The sequence below is a fragment of the Paramormyrops kingsleyae genome, chromosome 23, assembly GCF_048594095.1.
Source record: "Paramormyrops kingsleyae isolate MSU_618 chromosome 23, PKINGS_0.4, whole genome shotgun sequence".
Taxonomy (NCBI): domain Eukaryota; kingdom Metazoa; phylum Chordata; class Actinopteri; order Osteoglossiformes; family Mormyridae; genus Paramormyrops; species Paramormyrops kingsleyae.
The window spans coordinates 17,172,492-17,185,285 of NC_132819.1; the positions used below are offsets into that span (position 1 = coordinate 17,172,492).

The window sequence follows — 12,794 nt, forward strand, 5'->3', positions numbered from 1 at the left end:
GGCATGGAGGAAGTTGGCAGAATTCCTGCCTGCGGGTTTGGTGTAAACTGACTCATTGAGACAAAACCTTACACTGGTATGAAATGCTTCATTTGCCCTTTGCTCAGGCGGAATTCTTTTGCATATCTCATTTTTCCTTCCTTCGAGACACACACAGAAGCCCAGGATCCAGACCCAACAGATATGTGACTGTCCTGCCAACAACGGGACTCAAACTAACAACCTTCCAATCACAGGCACAGATGTCTAGTCCACTGAGGCAGACGCCCCCCCCATATATGCATATCGCTCTCCCCACCTCCTCAGACAATGCCTGCAATAAGTGTCTGTTAATTTCTGCTTCTCTGTCACATTTTGTGTTTTTAATGCAGCATTCAATAACCACATATACACCAAATTAGAAAGTTATTACAGGAACAAGTACAGCAGCGAACGCTGCGGCTGTTTCAGCTTTTGACAGTGTTCGAAATAAATTCGCAGCCCATCTGAGCAATATCTCCTCATTTTAAAAAGTTCCACCAGACGGCTAGCTTGAAATTCAATCACCTGCCGTGTGGTTTGTTTTTAAAACTTTGTAAAAGGAAAATTTACAGATGCAAACGAGTAGTATGTCCTTTATTGTGTGCTTATTAAGGGAGAATATTGTTTGCATTTCCATAGTTACACATTTAAAGGCTCACTGTTCTTCCTATGAGTGAGAGCAGTCTTTGACTTCTGTGATATAACGTGTGCGCTTTGTAGGTTTATGTTCACACAAACAGCATGTAGCCCATATGAAAGTGGGTATAATATAATTATGCTGTGGGGCATCCAGAGTCATTAGCCCATTTCCCTCTGGGGTGTCGCCCACAATCCCATATTCAGAATCTTCAGCTGTATGAGAATGGCCTTTGACAACTACGAAAAACACAGTAACATTTTACATTAACTGCATCTTCATAATGCATTCATAGAACATTCATAAGCAGCATGTAAGTATACCTCAACATCCTAACATACTGTACCATAACAGCTTTAGTATACATTAGTAACAAACATTATACGATTATACATATTATATTATAATGCTTGTTATTATCATATTATGTTTGTTATTAATGTACATTAAAATGTTAGGATGTTAAGGTATACTTTCATGCTACTTATGAATGTTCTATGAATGCATTATGAAGGTGCAATGAATGTTCTATGAAGGTACAGTTAATAAAAATGCTTTAAATAATACTTAGAGCACTCATGTATAATGCATTATAGATACTTTCATAATGCATTATAATGCATTCATTAAGTATTATAGACATGGTTGTAACTATTTATAAAATGGCATATCATTATGAATGCTATATGAAGCTATCATGTAAAATGCACTATAAATAACTTCACTATGCATTATAATGGCTTATACTGACCATTATAATGCGCTATGAAGATATCAATAATGCATTATGATGACTACTTTAAGTAAAGTGTTGTAAAGTGTTACCATGCTATATTATAAATATGCTTGAAAAGAATGTTATGTACTACGTAAACACACACCCTTCTGTGTCAGCCACTACATACACCTGGAACAGGGTTCTGCCCAGCTGTACAAGACCAATGTCGGAGCCAGGAGAACATTACCTCCTCCGATATGGATGGAACCTGAGTTGCTCTTGTGTTTCTTAGAGAGATGTACCACACCATGCACCTCCACCATGCAGCTCTTTCCATCCCTCTGAAGTGCTTATTCCATAGCCTGTGGCCCCTTACACCCCTCCTCCCCCATCAGCTTCAGCATCGAACCCAACTACGACTTCCTGTACATCTACGACGGGCCGGACAGCAGCAGCTCGCTGATCGGCACCTTCCAGGACAGCAAGCTGCCCGAGCGCATCGAGAGCAGCTCCAACACCATGCACCTGGCCTTCCGCAGTGACGGCTCGGTCAGCTACACTGGCTTCCACCTCGAGTACAAAGGTAGCAGAACCATGCCAAAACCCCCAGGGGCCACCGTGGAAGACTGACGCATTTATGATAATTCGGGGGGAACTTTGCATGCATTTGCAATAACCGTCCATTGATTCTGTCCCAGACTGTTCCGCAACTACTGCAAAGACAGAAGTAATTTATGAGAGATGACTGCGTATGAGAGAGACTTCAAACTTAAATGCTGTTGCATATTCATTCTGCGAAGTTGCATTTTTTTCCAGTATGTAACAGAGTGTGCCTTATTACTGAAGTGTTATGAAATTGTTACTGTTCTGTGCTGTTTGGTTCAGCCTGTAGATTGTTCAATAACAGTTCATGAGGAGCACCGTGTAGATGTTAGTTTGTGTTTGTGCATGCGCGTCTCCAGCAGGTTGACGTAGCTGTGTTTGGAAGCATGTTTCTGAACATGTTTCACGGCTGACTGCAGTTTTGGTGGGAAACCGGCTGCCGTTTAGTCGGCGCTGCATCCCCATCCAATCAGCAGGCCCCGCCCTCCCCGACTGAAGGCCCCTAATCCTGTATTTCCTTTGAAGCCAAGCTCCGGGAGTCGTGCTTCGATCCCGGAAGCGTGATGAACGGCACACGGGTGGGAAGTGACTACAAGCTGGGCTCCACGGTGACGTACTACTGCGAGCCCGGCTACATGCTGCAGGGCTATTCCACGCTCACCTGCATCATGGGCGACGACGGCCGGCCTGGCTGGAACAGGGTTCTGCCCAGCTGTCAAGGTACGTCATCGAGGAACATGCCAAGGACTGCTTGGGCCTCTGCCTTTACGATAAACCTCAGCTTAATAATAAACATTACTCTGCCATAGTTATTATAGAAGGACGAAGCACGCATGTTGTTGGATCGTATGAACGTTGGCTGGAGTGCTTAAGCCTTTTTAAGCCATTCTCCCAAATGGTGCCTGATAGTCGTCCAAATTTACGTAAACCTAAGCTTTCCTTAACCGTGCTCAGCTTCAGAATGCGGCCTGGCCGCAAGCGCGCCACGTTAGCGCCGCGCACCCATCCTCCCTAGCCTGCGGATGCCAAACCTCCCAGCATATCAACAGCCCGCTGGCTGTTTGGTACTGCAGAAGGGGCAGGTACGCTGCTACAGGCTAGCCTGCCCGAGGCTCCTCGCCAGAGGGTCCCCCGCCAGAGGCTCCCGCCTTGTTCCCTGACTCCGGCCCCCGACGCCAAGCCTTTGATAAACGGGATTCGGCTCACTCCCATGCCGCCCACCTGCGAAATGGCTCCGAGTTAGGAACTGCGCGTCAGAAAGCAGCCGGCTGCACATTACTCTGCCCCTAGACGGCGGCAGCACCGGTCAATGTAAATACAATCAGATATATACAGGAAGTAAGTAGCAAGGCGCAACAGCAAAAGGCACCATACAAGTGATGGATTCTGTGTACTTTTCATAAATATTACAGCGAGGCATGCATTCTTTGGACAAAAACCAATTCCGGTATCTATAAGTCGTTGGTGGTTTCGATGCATTATTTTGTTTGTTTGCTCCTAATGGCTTGGTGCTGGAAGCTAAGCGGGCATATCCCTGTTAAATGTAGCTTTCAGTCTGAATTATGATCAGGCACGGCGGACCCCGGTGTTTTCGAGGGACGGCGAGCTGGTCGGCGGCTCGCAGGAAGCCAGCGCACTCCGTCCTCCGCGGGGCCGAGGGCGAGCGGAGGCATATTTGCCGGCTGCGGTCTGCCCGCTCCGCTGATAACCCCCCTGCGGAGCTCGCCGAAGGTGGTTCACGCCCCCATCCCCGGGGGGGCTCGACCGAGCGGGCACCTGACATCTGGTCTCCCCCCCCCACAGCCCCATGTGGCAGCCGCTCCACAGGCACCGAGGGGACCGTGCTGTCGCCCAACTACCCCCGGAACTACACAGCGGGGCATAGCTGTGTCTACGCCATCTCCGTGCCCAGAGAATTCGGTAAGGCCGTCCCCTTTCTGCTCGCACGCTTCCGTTTTGGGAGGGGCTGCTCACATGCCTGCCTGTCTGCCGCTGCGCTATGGCTCTCCTTTAGGAGCCCCACCTGAGACGGAGCTAACCCTTGCGCGTTGCGCATCGCTGCAGCAGGAATTAGATTTCTTCCTGCTGATTAGTTTTTTTTTTTTGTTTTGTTTTCTGGAGGATTCAGGCTGCAAGGACAAAAGCACACACCTGTAACTTAGCAACAAGGTGTGGATTTGCTCACATGGAGAGTTGCACTGGACCCTCAGCTTAGTGAGAAGATTTATATCCCCCAAGCTGCCACCAGTGTCCATAACATCAGCTACCTAACCTCTGCTCACTTTACTGATCAAGATCCTGGTCATTTTAATTGCCATTGGGCAAGTTCGTTTTCCTTGTTTTGATGGAAGAAAAGATTCACCCAAGGGATCATAATTTAGAAAAAGAAAGTGCACTCAGAAAAGAGAGCACCAGTTTGTACCTTTGGTTTGGTCACTCGGGCTGTACCCTCAAGGCTCTAGCTGTAGGTAATTATACCTTTTAAGGTACAGAAATGGACTCTGAGGAACATTTTTTGTACCATTGGGGTACATTAATGTTGTTTGTACCTTGGGGAGTCCATTTCTGTACCGAATTCCAAGGTACAGTCCCAGTTTCAAGCAAAGGTATAAGCTGATACCCCTTTTCTGAGAGTGTGGTGAAAATACACCTGTAATCCTTTTTTTTCTAATGTTTCTTGATCAGCTCTTTCTTTTCAACTGTATAAACATCATAAATGTGAAGGTGAATATAACTTAAAAAGTTCGGAAGGAAGGCTGTACTCTGGTGTTTTGTCTTGCTCATACGTTGATGTCTTTGTGGCCCAGGGTCTCGTCACTCTCCTGAGTCACTTTTTATTCGCAGAAATAAAATATACTTAAAATGTAGACTGAGACCTTAGCGGCCTTAGCTTAGCATAGGTTAACGTAAACTGCTTTGCTCCCCGCTAACACTTTGCTTTTCTGCGACACCCTTTTTTTTAGCATTAACCTTTTTCCCACTGTCTGCTCTCGATCGCTGTGTCTGTCTGCCAGCTCCTGTTCCGTTCTGACAGCATAATTCTCCCAATAGAATAGCGGTAATATGCTGCTCATTACTACTGCCACTGCCGTGTCAGGAGTCATTTACGCTTACATAAATGTTTGGAGATGTATAACTGCACATACGTACGTTTATGATATTAGGTGGCGTTCTGAAGCTTCTATAATGATGTTTTGGATATCTAATAGCTGCCAGACTGAAGCATATTCAGAATAATTGAGTGGAAACCTGTCTTAAGTAAAGCCAGTGAAAATAGAGACCCGGATTTAGCTGTTCTGGATGGTGACGGCTAAGGGATAAATGAAATATGTAGGTATAGAGACATTTGAGGACTTCGCAAACTGACAGGAATTCCACAAATATAAATCACACAGAAATAACATTCATTAAAATTCCATGTGCATTCACTGTGGTAAAAGCAAATCTGTTGCCAGCTAATAATTGGCCATTATTTTGTCTCAGATCTTTTCAAATTCTGGAAGTCAGCCTTAAACACACTCTGACGAAGTATTGGTGGTAATTGTGTTCTCGGGGTTGTCAGAATTAATGATGAGCGCTGTACGATTCTGGGCTTCATTAACGTCTAAAGTCAGGCCGGATCCAGGACTTCTGCAAGGCGGCACCACACACGAGAAATGTTCAGCATCTTTGGAGGAACAATTACGAAATGTTCAGTAGCGTTGAAAATAGGTGGCAGCCTCACCCCATTTTCTAAATCCACAATGCAATAAAAATCCAAAAGTGCTTTGGTTCAGCATCGACTTTCATCGAATCCCCATGTCAGTGATGTGAGCTGCGAACATGATGTGCCACATAAACACATCCCATACACATTACATCCCATATGATATTTCTGCTTCATTATTCTGTGCCACTTTAATTTCCTGATTCAACCATTAGGTTTTATTGACTGAGTGCTGAAACTGAAAATTACAGAACGAAAGATATTCCCAAATGGCACGTAGTAACATTGTTTAATATGGAGAGTAAGGGGTGAAAGCATGATTCCAAAATGGAGAGCGATGGAATAAAACAGAGTGTTCCTCCCCATCTCGCTGAATCCTGAGCTCACTGTTATCTGTCTTTGTTCAGAAAAATGCTGAAATGTTAGCGTAGTAGCTATATCCTCCAGGTGATACGAACTTGTGTGATTTAGTATCGAAAACAATGTCATCCCAAAATGGAGACCGATGGAGCTGGAGAGAGTACTGCTTTTAATTTTGCTCCATTCTTCATTGTTCCGTCTGTTATTTGTTAGCTTACGGGTTGCTTGGGGCTAACATAAAGCATCCCTGACACCTCCCCCACCCACCAGCTATTAATCTTAATATTAATCAGCTATTAATCCAACATCATGCATCTGTGTGCCGATACGTATCTATTTACTGCTTGTGCGCGAGGTAATCAGGGGCCATTAGACAGACGATATCAGCAACATGGCTCTGTGCTGGTAGCCTTCCTCCAGAGTGTAAACATATCTAATGGCTTAAGTGGGGCTCTGTCAGGCGTCACGTGACTCTGTGACAGAGGGAGCACCAGCGAGGACTATGTGCCTCTTCCTTACCAGCCACCTGAAATATGATGTCATACATTTATGGCCATTGAGGTTGATTAACGGTTTATAAGTGGCAGAGTGACATTTTTGCATTTACATTGTAGTCATTTAGCAGACATTTTGTTCAAAGCAAAATGTAAGTGCAGCAAATAGCACATTGCAAACATACATGCCATCAAGCAGGCAACTAGGATTAAGTGCAGCTAGGCTGAGCTTCCAGTGAATACCCAGGTTAGCATATGCAGTATTGGAGCAGGAGCTACACAGCCACTTTTAGCAGAGCTGGAACCTAATAAGCCTCATGGGAGTTTTACTTGCACGAAAATGTTCTGAGGGCAGAATGAGAAATAATTGGTTCAGAGAGATAACCAATCAGATTGTAGGGGAGGCGGGTCCAAGCAACTAGAGGAGGAAGGACCAAAAAATCTGATTGGTTGGCCCCGCCTCCCATGAGCCCTAATAAGACTATTCAACGATCAAAAGTTCAACAGAACATTCAGGGAACATACAGATGTAATCAGGCTAGCAGAGGAATTCCTGGAACAGATGGGTCTTCATGCATTTGAAGGTGGAGATGACCTTCAAACACCTCAATTCTACCATTGGGGAACCACATGAGAGAACCGTCAAGTGACGTCCTTTCAAGATTTTTGCTTATTCTCTGAAGTAAATTTGAAATGAGGTAAATTTTAGGTGTCTGCCCTGAAAAATCTAATTTGCCCCTAGAACTGCAAAGCAAGGTCCGTGCCAGGACACGATATTCCTGTGTTGTGAAGGTGCTGTCTGCTCCGCGGGCCTGTTCTGTCTGGCGGTGCCGCCCTGTTAGCTGTAATTAGGGCAGACCGATTGTGGTGGAGCAGGAAGTGGCTTGTAAGCAGCGAACTCAAACATATGCATTTTGTCACGCCTGACAACGGCTTGGCAGCGGCTCGTGCCCAGACCAGGAGCTGTGGACGCGGGCCACGTCCGCGCTTCGTCTGTGATCTGTCACGCCAGGTGCGGCAGGTAGCCGGAGCCTGACCGCTCCCCAGCTGAGGGTTAGCCTACGCGGCGAGCCGGGAGGCGTGGCAGACGGCCAGGGCAGCCATGGACACTCCCCCTTCTTCCCGCGCGCGAAGCTGGGATGGAGCGAGGCCGGCGCCTCCCCGAGCACATATGTGACACGGGACACACGTATCGTGCTCATAGATGTGTTCCGTACCACCAGAACAGTGTTAAAAATGCACTGCTCTCTAGCCTTCTTTAATGTTTCATTATTCTGTCACAAAGAATGATAGCAGCAATATTTCAGACAATGACAGGTTTAGTCTAGAAGATAAATTATTCACCGTGGCCCATCGTCTGCCTTTGGCACATTCTGCGAACACACGGAGGGATGGTTCTCACCAGCTCCCGCTCCGCAGTGTTTTCTGAAAACTTTAATGATTTCTAACTGTTAAATATTGCAGGCCCAAAAAAACAGAGCGAGGGGCATCATGGGATTACAATTACAGCGATTTGTTCTGTTTGCGGTGGGCCGCCGCGGATGACACCACCGGCTTTGCGGATCTCGGAAATTCGTTTCATGATGCACGCATGATACGTACAGCATCACCTCAGTGGCCAGAAATGAAAGCCATGAATCCTTGGAGAAATGGTCTGCACATGTCTGCTCTTTCCTCACGAGGGGTTTAGTGAATCCAGGGATACGATGTTCTTCTGTCCGATATTATTAAGCTTCTGCTTAATAGTTCATGAACTTCACTTTTTGCCTTGTTGTGCTGTTCATATTGTCTTAAAAAAATTGTAGCCTGTTTTAACTTTACCAGCTAGTCTCTGCTGTAATTGCATCACCTATGATCTTCGCATGTGTTCGAAAGGGAGATTGAAGCTGCATCGACAAAACTCTGCAGATTAGCAGCCCCAAATCAATGATATAATTAACATACATATAATATCTCAGTGAAACTTCTGAGTCCTGCCATGTCTGCTGGTGTTAATGCCTAGCTATTTCTTGACTATGGGTGCTTTGTTTGTAATAACATGTTATTGACACTTACTATTTATACTGTAATGATGAACTTGTAGGCGTAATCACACAACCACCGATAGAACAATTACAAGAACAGCTTCATTTCGCTAATTACTTTTGGGCGTGGTGCCAATCAAAGCTTTTAAAGTCAGTGTTGACAGGACTGCCCGCAACACTTCCCACATGCTATCCTAGGTTGTGTTCTATGCTTTTGCTTTTGTTGTAAGTAGTTTCTTTCTGTCAGATTACCGGGTTAACGGATAGATCTCTTAGCCCAGGCCAGCATTAGCGGATCCTGAATGCAGGGCCGCTACAGTATGTACCGTGTTGTCATGTTCGAGCCACTGAGGCTTGTAATGCCACCGCCGTCACTGCCGCTGTCATTTGAGGTAGAGGCTTCAGCGTAAAAATGTTATTTTTATTAATCTGCTTCTAGTTCTAACTCAATTATAGCGATTAGTCAAAATACAATAATAGAATAACTGTGAGTCACCTGACAGTTTTGGATACAGCAGCTAATTGAATTTGTTTCAGATTTATTTCTTTTCTTCCCTGCTGTCAGAAATGTGGCAAGTTTGTGGTCACTGATTAAAAACAAATCAAACATTTGCCTTGACGTCAGCCAAAGGTGATGAAAGAACGTGTTTCCCCTCTTGCTGTCACGCTTTCAGAAACATGCCACGAGGCTCGCTGGATGTCTGTCTTCTCTGATTCCCACGGCTCTGCGAGGCCCCACATTAGCGGCGCTGGGGCTAAACGGGGCTAAACTGGATTTCATTCGTCCCGTAGTTGTATGCCAGAGGCCCACGCGGCACGTGATTGATTGATAAGCGAAGCCGCTGAGGATTTCCCCTCCGAGCGGACCAATCGCGTGTGCTCATCCTGTGAGCGCTTCATTATTTATCGGTTTTACTCGGCTTCGCTCATATTTCACACGAGATCCCTCCTTCGCACAGTGAACCCTTGGGAACAGGATGAGGGGCCTGTTACCTCCTGTCAGGTGGAAGAGCAGGATGGAGGAGAGCTGGGCTCCACTTAGTGCCCTGGTCCTCCAAGCAAGAGCAGAGTGCTGAAACCCAAAGAAGAGTGACACATAGCCCCCCCCCCCCACCCGGGAACCATCAGATACTGTAGCACTGCAAACCTGTCATCAAGTTAACATGTGGCCTGGGTGTCTACGCATGTGCAGCCTGCTTTTCTGCGACTCTGTGTGCAAATGCCCATCAGCTTCATCAAAGCCTGCATGGAAGAGGCCATTTCTTAATGTTCATGAGGTTCCGGGCCTCTCTCTAGTGCTGTCCCCGATCGGCGGCCGACCATCTTAATGAGTCCTCTTTGAAATGCTTTGACACAGAGATGAATGCATCGCCTAAGTCATCTCTCCATCTCTAGCCCCCTGCTTTTTCCATTCCAGTTGTGTTCCAATTAACCCACCTCCTCCTCAAAGCCAAATGCAGCATCCTCCGCTCATCTCCAAGGCGTCTGCAGAGAGAGCGCTCTAACGCACAAGCACACAAACGGTGTGTAGGCTTTACGAAGACCAGAGGAATATGCAAAGCCCTTTGTTAAAGTTTTGACTTTTTTAACGGAGTGAAAAATATATATGAGCAAAAAAGAACCATGTCTTCCTGGCACCTCCTGAGGACCTGTAATATATAAGAGAAGCATTTTCAGGCTCAAGGAAAGGCTTTTATTGGCAGAGATAAAAAAGTGTTGACGTTTTTTTTTTTCTTTTTCATTTCGCACAAGACGGCAGTTTAACCTGTACTCCAAAGTCGTTATCCTTCACATGAATTCCTAATCTTTGGGGAGGTCATGTGATCAAAGCTCTTCTTTTAGTCATCAAAGACTTTGACCTGACGTGGCATGCGTGAGGCACATTGAAATGAAAGGTGCGTCCACACTGCCGACCTCATATTTACCTGGATGTTTTGGGTATCAGGGCATCAGCTCTCCTGCCTCCAGACTTGCATCCCCAAATCAAACGCTTGGCCTCTTTTGTTATTAATTTCTGATTGACAAAAATGTCTGTCTGTGCTAGATAAATAATATGCCACGTACATGCGAGATGTCTTGGCTATGCTAGCTCAGCTCCGTGAGTCTGAATGCATTAATGTGGTCTCCACCTTGCTTGTCGTGTCCCCATATGCATAAGGATTTTTGAAACTTGCACTTTTTCCTTTCTTGACTAGCTGCACCTTCAGTTGAGTTTCCCAATCCGGTCCTCCGGACCAATGGACAGTCCAAGTTTTTGCTCCCCCCCAGCTCCTGGTAGCAGAATTGTGAACTGTCTGGCTGGGAGCTCAGAGGGAGCAAAAAACATGGACCGCTTGTGGGTCCCCGAGGACCGGATTGGGAAACACTGGTTTACAGCAATCAGCGGCGATGCTAGGCGCCTTTCTCAATATACGTACTTACTGTAATTATATTTGTGTTCTCATGTACTCATTTTATGTCATCTTCCAGTGCCAATGACCAGTTCCAATATTAAGAACAGAGACACAAAGGACGATAAAAATCCCCAGATGTTGTTCTTGCCCTGTTCCAAATATCAAGGATACTTCAGTTGCATCCTCTTGAAACGAGACCACTCCCATGATTCATTGCACCGTATGTTCGTTCTTGGATGGGTCTTGCTAAGACCACACAGTACGATCTTTGCATTCTTGGCATTGAGAAACACCCTAGGATCTTCTTAAGATGCTAATGTGGCCCCACCCCTATATACAACCATGATAGCTATACAACAGAATATGCCTCAACCTAGATGGTACTGAGCTGTATAACATATCCATGATAGAATAGGGCACTAGGCTGGGGTACAGCCTGGCATGTTAGTTCATCACAAGGAGTGTACAAGCACACACAGTCATACTCACTGGGCAATGATACCAGTGAGTCTAACAGCCTAGCAGCTGGACCGCATGCTTTTTGGGTATATGTGAGGAATCCTCTACACCTGCAGCTTCTACCCTGGTGGCGTGAACCATCATACTGTCCCATATCCTTATTATATACATGTGACATAGCATTTATTATTTGCGTTTGTTCGTTTATTTCAATGTGTAGCAGGTCCATAGGAATGATGCGTACCAACCAGTTGGCATTCGTTCTATTTATTTGCTTGCTTGTTTATTAACATAAAGGGCATAAATAAAGAAGGCAATCCAGGAGCTGAAAAATGATCAGCGTGTCAAATGTGTCATTTCATGAACTGCTAGGCCTGAAAAATGGGCCTTGGATGGTTGCCTGCGGTAACCGCATGTGCGTCTGGATCAGTATATTGGTATTCTGGTGCAGGGGAATGAATTCTCAGGCTAATCAAATGTGTGTGTGTGTGTGTGTGTGTGGGGGGGGGGGGGGGGGGGGGTCAGTGTCCCTGAGGATAGCAGCTCACCAGTCACACCAGAGCCTGATCCCTGTGCTATCATGCCTCAGACCTTCTCACACCAAACCCGCCCCCCCCCCCATGCATCCCTGTTTCCTATGTACTGCGCAATCCTCGTTTCCTTGTATTTATTCCTCTTTCCTGTCATATTCCCCAGTTTCATGGCCTCAGTGCGTCAGAAACCCCCCCCCCCCACTCCCCCACCCTTCAAAGATAGCAGCATCTCTGATACCTCTGGCGCCACCTTGTGGTAGAAACCCCTGGGAAGCAATTTATCAGTTCTCCCCGCGTTCTCTGCATTACCGCTCCGAAGCTCAGGGGCTGATGGGAGCCGCCCGGGCCGTGAGATGAAGCAGCATAAAAAACAGCGTATACAAAACGGGACACGTAGGGAAGACGCGTTAATTATTGAAAGCAAAACAGAGGGCTGCGCTTCCTATAAAGGAACAGTCATGTCGAGGGCTTGAGATTAAAGGGGAGACTCGCTGATAGCACAGCAGCAGAGTGGCCGTGGCTTCAGCCCAGATTTTTTGCCTTTCATAGGTGCATCAGTTCAAAAGAGCGCTCCTTAATGCCATTGTTTTCTTTATTTAATTATTTTTTGCACGGTGATGTCCTGGCAAAGGGCAAATGTTTCATTACTGTTCTGATGAAAGTAAACTCAAATTAAAACAGAGATTAAAGGTGGTGGGAGTGCGGTTCTCCAGAGTACAAGGCACGGCTGTACATCCAAAACAAAAATAGATATAAAAGACTTAGAGCTTTGGGAGTCCAGTGGCGTCATCTGTCAAGGTCCGACAAAAGGGATAGGGTTTACTTCTCGACAGGCACCTTGAATAA

General features: G+C 46.1%; 1 protein-coding gene across 6 annotated transcripts in view; it reads left to right on the top strand.

Annotated features, from left to right (window-relative positions):
• The window catches only part of csmd3b (CUB and Sushi multiple domains 3b), a 349,538-nt gene that overhangs the window by 260,430 nt on the left and 76,314 nt on the right, over positions 1 to 12,794 (top strand). For all 6 annotated transcript variants that reach the window (XM_072705595.1, XM_072705594.1, XM_023811991.2 and 3 more), the window contains 3 exons: positions 1,772 to 1,959; positions 2,505 to 2,699; positions 3,783 to 3,899. In XM_072705595.1, the coding sequence (XP_072561696.1) occupies positions 1,772 to 1,959; positions 2,505 to 2,699; positions 3,783 to 3,899 (500 nt within the window). The remainder of the gene's footprint in view (positions 1 to 1,771; positions 1,960 to 2,504; positions 2,700 to 3,782; positions 3,900 to 12,794) is intronic.